Below are 8,182 nucleotides of genomic sequence, written 5' to 3' on the forward strand. Positions count from 1 at the left end.
AAAACATTGGTGGTACTGATTCATTTCCGATGGGTGTCATGTCATGTTTCTTCCATTATGTATGCAGTTTCAGTTCTGGTAACTACTTGAAAAAGAAATTCTAATTGTATGGTATTAGGAAGTAAAGGCAGTTACCTTCCTCTTTTTGCTGCTGCGTTTCTTGAAATCTTTGTCCTTCCTATCTGCAAGGACACACCTAGCCTTCAGAAAAATGCTAGTCGAGAAAGAGACAAGGAACAAAGCTTTTGTTTTTTTAAGTGCAGTTCTGCATACCCTTTTTGTGATTAGACTTGCTGCTTGAATGGTTTCTTCCATGGGCCAGCTTGCTTGCCCTTTCAGCATCTAATTGAGCCCTGTACTCTCTCATCATTTTATCTTTATCTGCTTCCAGCTCACCCTTTCTCAGTTCATCTTCCTAGTACATTTTAACACAAAAAGAAAAGCAACAAATATGAATTTGACATGGTGAAAATACCACAAATCAATATTAGATAACTAGCACATATCATGGAGGAGCTTGTCAAAACAAAATATGTATATGTGCCAAATATTGCATAAACAACAACTTGTTAATGGATCAACAGGATTAAACATTCAGTGAAATCAGACCCAGAGCTGCTATGTTAATCTTTTGTGTGCGTTGGACTCCAAATAGCTGGGATTCGGCTAACTTTGTAGATCAGAATATGATTCATCAGGCAACCTGTTATTTTAGCTGCATTATATTACACACACATATATGCACATGCACTAGGACCGCTCATCCCAACTATATAGGATTGGTATTTATGTATTCATGTAATGATTCATTTAGGTTATGTCATCCCACAATGGGTTGATGCTAAATGCCAGGCAGCCTAGTTGGTGGCAGGACAAAGGGCCAGCCATGAACCATGGGGCCAAGACTACTATGCAGGCAGGGAAACTGACTCATGAGACCAAGGATAGACCTCCCACAATTCCCCTAGAGTAGGAAAGGAACATACCCTTCAAATCCATTGTGACTGCCTTCAGTCTTAATATTAATGTATGAGTGCAAAGTTGTCCACAAGGAATATCGAAAAGCTACATTAGCCATGTCCAGAAGATTACCTTTTGCTTCTTTTTGAACTCTTCCCAGGTAATTGTGTGAGAAGTTTTTAGGCTGGCCAAACGAGCAGCATGCCACTCTGGTGAATGAAAAGAACCATCCACCTGCGACTGTCCTCATCAGTAAAAGTCCAGGGAAGAAATTCATCTAGGCATGACTACTTGCCAGATTTACCCAATCAAATCTCTCTAATCCAATAAAACTTGCAATAAGAATAGCAGTAATATTGAATATAAACACCAAAACAGATAATAAATGTTCAGAAATTGTCTTCGAGTATAAGATTATAGATAATTAGACAGTTTTAAAAGGTGTAGGGCGCACTCAAGGCACAAAAGTCTCCTCAGACCTAGGCGCAAGGTGCGACACAAGGCATTTGCCTGAACGAAGTGAAACACAATTTAGGATGTATATCAATTTTATAAATTATGATCCAAAATCCAATCGAAGTAACAAAAAGTAAAATTCAAGCATTTAAAAAAAGCATTCAACAAAAAGGTACTGAAATTATATAAATTTCAATATACAACTAGAAATTTCAAGAATAAGAGAGCTAAAAAGGGGAAAATGAAGTAAATGAGGCACAGCTCTCCAACAAGGCACACGCCTTAGCAAGGAAAGTGCTATAACTAGATAACTAGGGAATGGTTGAACCTTGGGCCTAGGCATACTTTAAGGTCGCCTTCAACAATTGTGACTATAGATGCTCAACTCTAGAAGACAACCCTTTGTAGCTCATGAAAAGATTCATGCACAAACACAAAAAATAAATAAATAAAATTCACAAATATGCACATGCATAGTTGTCTCCACATTCGGTAATGATAATTTTTTCTCTCACACACGGTTCTGTGCCCATGCTGGAAGTTATTGTGTTTGAAATGCATCCTGGTATGATGATCATTCATATACTCAAAGTGCATTTCCACATGGAAGCATTGCCATTTTGGTGTACTTGGGAAAGCACCAAAGATATGGAAAGATATCTAGAGAGTGACCTACAAAGTATATATGGAGATCCCACATGGCCACAACGATCAAGCCTTTTTTCTTTCTTTTTCCTACAACGGATCTGTTCCAATTCAAGAGGAACCCCAACTGAAGAGTGCATTACTCATTGTATACCAAATAGAGCAAAAATCAATTACCACAAAATGCATTCTTTCATACAATGAAGGAGAATATGATCACCCGTTTCTTCTTCTACTTTGCGGATGTAGCATCTATTAGGAATTTTTCAACCCCTCCTTTTGAGTTCATCCAGAGTCAAAATCCTACCCCAAGTTGCTTCCTAAGCAAAGAAACTAACTCTAATTGGTACCCAAGAATTCCATATTATGTTGTAAGGGAATGACTCAGCTTTCCTACTTGCCAAATAGTACAAAGACTCAATTAAAAGTTACCATTCTTTGTATCTAACTACGCCATAATATCTTCAATGCCCAAACTAATGGAGTGGTCACACAACCTCCCAAAAAAGACATCTACCTCATCTAATTCTCAATCATGCAACTACTTAATAAACTTAGGGCCCAACCATCACTATCCTAAACATCAACCACTCAAGCATGTTTTGAAAAGGCTATAGCATAAAGTTCCAGAAACGATTCCTTCAAAGGCGTGTCCCTACACCGCTTGTCCTTCCAAAACTTCACCTTGTTCCCAAAACCAACCTTGAAACATGTTTTATCTTTGAAAACCTCTCAACCACCTCTAATTATCTTCCACACCCCCATTCCATACCTTCTCTCACTTCGTTTCCAAAGAGGATTCCTTTCACTCACAAATCTCCAAGATCATTTTTTCAAAAGAGTTTTATTAAAGATGGTTAAGTTTTTTATGTCCAAGCTCTATTTTAATTTTTCCATGCAAACAACAAACCAATTTACCAGATGTGGCTTTTGATCCAAAGCTCCCTCCTCCAACCCCAAAGAAAGTCCCTTTGAATCTTTTTCAATCTAAAAACTACCCTCTTAGAGATAACAAAAAGGAACATGAAATAAATCGGCAAGCTAAACAAAGTACTCTTTATCATTTTGGTGTACTTGGGAAAGCATCAAAGCTAGTAAGAAGAGAGATTCAAGGGAGTAACCCACATAACCAGATTAGTTAGGTATATATTTGGTTCCCAAAAAATTTGAGAGAAAATGAGAAGGAAAAGAATATAGAAAGTAAAAGTAGAAATAAAGAAAAATGTGAAGGAAAATAAAAAATAGATTTAAAGTAATTGAGTTATTTTTATATACTATTTCAAACTCATTTCAAATATTTTATGTAAAGATTAAATAATTTTAAAATGTATAAATAAATAATTTAATTATATTTTATTTTGTTTCATATTTTCCATAGAGAAACCAAACATAAGAAAATCATTTTCTTTATAACATTTTTTTTCTTTCCTTGGCACTTTTCAAGAACCAAACATAACCTTAATGTATAGCTTTAGAAGAACATAATATAGGTGAATGCAGGAAGTGGAGATAACAGCATGTCTCACCAGTAATAGCTCCTTTGGAAGTGATGAATAGGGAGGCCTTAAGTTTCATAGTTTAGGGCTTGATGCATAGTGCTACTCTTACAACATAGTCAGTCAGTATTGAGCCTGCCAAAACAATATATTTGGTCACCATTGCAGTGAAGGAACCCGGTGAACATCACAATTGTTGAAGATGGTGATTTGGGAAGTGAGTGGGCTCTTATTATACCATGCTTTCCATTCACAAATGATATATTTTATCATGCAATTGCTGGTGGTAGGCAGGGAGCTGCTTTTGGATTGCTTTCTCTCTAGGACCCTATATCTGAAGGGGGATCAGACCAAGGTATGGGGGGCTGATTCTTATGAAAGCAGGAAGTTGCACTCTAACTGATACCCTCATGTGATTATCCTATACACCTTATTCAACAACCTATGCTAATATTTATTACCAATAAAGTATAAATTTTTTTCAAGAAGGCTTCTTGGGAATGACTTCAGGCACACTCTTGTACACAAGGACCAATCGACCTGTAAAATATAACTCAAAGAAGCAAAGGCTCACAACATCTTCCAATCACTATCATGATTATCATCAAATAAGAATAAGGACCTCTTTGGAAATGTTTTCAAAAGTAGTGCTCAAAAAACAGTTTTTAAAATAGTTCTTAATTGCTTTTAGGAACAAAATTCTGTTTGGGAACTCAAATATGAAAATTTGTTTTGCTTTGCTTGTTCTTTGTGAAGATACTGCATACTTATGTACAATACAAATGTTTTTCAAAGTATTCTCCATATTTTCAAGTGTTGCTCAAAAAATCTTACTAAAAAAATCTGAAAACACTTAAAATTTGTTAAAAAACCAACTTATTTTAAGAATAAATTTTAAAAAACGATTTTCTGTCAAAAGTTTTTCAAACAAATTTTCTAAATTAGAAAACTGTTTTCAAAAACAGTTTCTAAACAGGGCCAAGGCTCTGTTACCAAAATGGTTGAAGGCTCAAGAATACAAAACAATGGATATAAGGAGGTTAATGGCATCCAGATATGCATGAGTGAATGAGTAAGCGCATCAAGAATAACAAAAACATACAGAACTGAAATGTAAAAAACATTTTTTGATCACGTTGATAATTGATGAGGGGCATCAGATAAGAGTCACAGTGGAAGAGAACGGGAGCCTTTTGAAGACACCCAGTGCAAATAAGCTGTATTCAAAATTTTCTTGCATAAACAGAAAGATGAAGGAGAAAAGGAGAAGGCAGAAGGTCAATGCTTGTCATGTAATTTGTCACAGCTCTGCAGATCTTTCTGTGTTTTTATTGTCATTGAATTTTCAAAATGTTTTTTGGATGGGTAAATTAAGAGAATATATAAAAAAAAACGCTTGGAAAATGGGTCTTTGAATTTCCAAAATGGCATTGTTCTCAAAAATGGAGGGCAAGATCATGACAATTGAGCATCTGATGTGGCTAAAATTAATAATTTTCATGACCTCCAGGAAAATGGTCAAACTTTGCTTCATTGATTTTTTATAGATAAAGAAGAAGTATTACAAATAAAAAAAGGTATATACAATGTATACAAAGTAGTCACAATACCCAAAAGGAAACGTGAAAACACAAAACCCAGCAAACTCGCCCTACATAGAGCCTAACCAATCCACAAATCCTAACATAGACAAAGAGTCATCCCCAGTATACAACTTAACCCAATCACAAAAAAGAAACAAGAAAGAATTTTTAATTGTTTGATCCATACTTTCACAATTATCGAAGGCTCTCCTATTTCTCTCCCTCCATATGGTCTAGAACACACATAACGGAGCAACCTTCCAAGCCTTTATATGGATGAGCATGTGATGCAGTCCCATTGTCAGAAAAATGAAAAAACCATAAGCTGTTTATATGGGTGAGCATGCTAACACTTGAGAAATATGTGTAGAATCTCATGTTTAACTATTATATATTCAGCCTAAGTAAATGGCTAGGCTGCACTTGGAACAATTCCTGTCGGATAAAAACAAAAAAAGACCAGAACAAGTATTCAATATCTATGGCAGCTGTGGCTCAATACTAAAAGAAGATATTCAAGGGTATGAAAGCCAGGCCTATAACATATTTCATGATACCGCTGCATACAATTTTATGAGCCATTCTAGCTTTAATAATTTTGATTACAAAGATATTTAAGGGGATGCAACCTATGTATACAGAAAATATAAAGAGCGCCTAAGGGAACAAAAACTAAAAGAACTCATTAGATCCTTCCTAAAGGGTTAAAAAAATTAAGAATTGAACGAAGTATTTGACAAGATATTATTCAACATCACTTACAAAATCTCCACTCCTCAAAAACATCTTTATTTCTCTTTCTCCAAGTAGACCAACATAGACAAAGAGGAATAGTCCCTCTTTAACTCCTCCCACAAAAATAACATGCTAACATAACAAAAATTCCTCGACCTAAAGGAAGAACACCCACAAAACCCCAAACAAAGAAAACACCAGGATGTGTTCAGTACAAGCCACCCAAAATGGCTTAGAACATCATTGGCTGACTCCTTATCTTGCTTGCTTAAGAAAAGCCAACTCACTGATGGTCAACCCTATTTGTAAGCTGATCTGACATGAAGATTTCCTCCCAGGCAGCGTCCCAAGCAAAGACACCAAAGAAAACGACTTGCTCCCTCGGACTAAAAACGCCACAGAAAGATTTTTTATTTAACTGAGAGGTTTCCACTCTTTAGCTTAACCGCACCCAACTTATCAGCATATACATATAGAGAAACATCTCCATATAGGATAAAACAATGGTTGAGTATCTGAAGGATATCCCTAACTGACATATGGATAAAAGTTGACTGTTGATGAATGACACTTAAGGAACAGAGTAGGCAAGTACAATACAAGTAAAGAACAAACCATTGACAGGAAAGATGGCAAAGCAAAAAAAGCAACTGGCAAATTTAGGGCACCTCGTAAAGATAAAAACCTGTCCAACTTTCCAAAAGAAACATGGCATAGAGTATTTCTTTGAAGAGTGCTCAAACCTAGGACCTTTAAGGGGACGAGTTGGGAAGACCCTCCTGCAGGATACTAATTCAAACAATATTCTAATCGTTTTTGCTCGAATTAGAATTTTGAAATTTGACAGTGGTTTATTTTGGGGTGCACAAGTAGCACATGTCTTCTGTATCATATGTGCAATACAGGATAGCATACAACACTTTCAAAACAATGAAGCCTGCCCAATATGAGTCAGATAATGCGCATGCGTACTGAATAAAACAACAATAAAAGTTATCACAATAAGAATTCAACCTTTCAAATCAATGAAGGAGCAGTAACAATAAAAGTTATCACAATAAGAATTCAACCTTTCAGATCAATGAAGGAACAGTCCTAAGGTATAGAAAATTACGGGGTAACAATTTTTGGAGTTCATGTAAAAATTCTCAGTAGCCTCACAAAGGCAAACAATACTAAAAAGTCTGCCCCAAACTTAAAAAGAAACAAAACCCTGCTATTCAAAATACCCAATTGTGACTGCAATGTTCTGCAACATGATTTCCCCTGGACTAGTTAATTGATACAGTACACCATAATACCTACAATACTCAACTCTTCCTCGTATTAAACAGAGATCTTATTGATTCCGTATAAGAAATCGAAAAATTGTTGCTATTGAATCAAAGGCTATAATAAAAGAAATAACTATTTCCCATTCCCACTCTAAACATTCCACGACAACAGAATAAATTCAATTACAAATACCAAATTTTACGACATCACAATTCAAACCCAAGAATTTTAAGACAAGTGATTTGCAGAACATTCACAAAACAAAGAAACCCATCAAAAGAAAACATGAATCAGTTCACCAATCACAAACAACTTCACACAAACACATCAGAAACATAGCATGCCCATTAGCCCTACAAATTGAATGAACGCAAAACCAATCAAGATTGATTCAAAGAAGAAGAAAAACAATAAAATTAATCTAAATTTGAATCTGGGTATTGAAGGAAGGAGGAATTGAAATGGATTGATAGTATGGAAGGACACAAACCATGCCGTCTTCGATCTCTTCAGGGCCAGTGGAGCTGGAGCCGAGCCTGGCTCTCTGCATAGCCTTGTAAGCTTGGTTTTTCCCCATTTTCTAGAAGAGACCCAGATGAGAAGAAGAGGGGAAAAGCCAAGAAGATTGAAGGAAGAATCAAAACCCAGAAAGAAAATGAAGGAAAATTTGGGAAAATGTTTGATTCGAGGGTCCAAATCAGAGGAAATGGATGAGAAAAGAGAGGACCCAGCGATGAATAAGAGATGAGGGCTGAGGCTGGGGAAACATTTGGGTCGTAAAATAGTGGGGTGGATACGACTGTGCACGATCATGAACCATCTGACGTGTAATTTGGTTCCCATCTTGAGAAGTCAACATCATCGGTCTAGGTGCAACTCAACGATACACGTGGCAGTAATATATTGGTTGAACTTTTTTAGCCCTGTTAATTGAACTCTCACATTGCTCATTTTTTCTTTCTTTTAAAAAAAAAAATATTCCATTTTTGTACTTGAAATTCAATATTAAAATTTTTTCAAATATTTAATATT

The 8,182-nt window shown here is 35.8% G+C and overlaps 1 protein-coding gene across 1 annotated transcript in view; it reads right to left on the minus strand.

The window, feature by feature from the left end:
* Positions 1-7,964, minus strand: part of LOC100264609 (uncharacterized) — an 8,554-nt gene extending 590 nt beyond the window's left edge. Inside the window, exons 1-4 of the mRNA XM_002278147.5 lie at positions 7,641-7,964; positions 1,093-1,194; positions 274-415; positions 136-182 (exon numbers count right to left, since the gene is read on the minus strand). Of these exons, the coding sequence (XP_002278183.2) occupies positions 136-182; positions 274-415; positions 1,093-1,194; positions 7,641-7,727 (378 nt within the window). The 5' untranslated portion in view covers positions 7,728-7,964. The remainder of the gene's footprint in view (positions 1-135; positions 183-273; positions 416-1,092; positions 1,195-7,640) is intronic.
* Between the last annotated feature and the right edge of the window lie 218 nt (positions 7,965-8,182).

The sequence above is a fragment of the Vitis vinifera genome, chromosome 5 (genome assembly GCF_030704535.1).
Source record: "Vitis vinifera cultivar Pinot Noir 40024 chromosome 5, ASM3070453v1".
Classification (NCBI taxonomy): Eukaryota; Viridiplantae; Streptophyta; class Magnoliopsida; order Vitales; family Vitaceae; genus Vitis; species Vitis vinifera.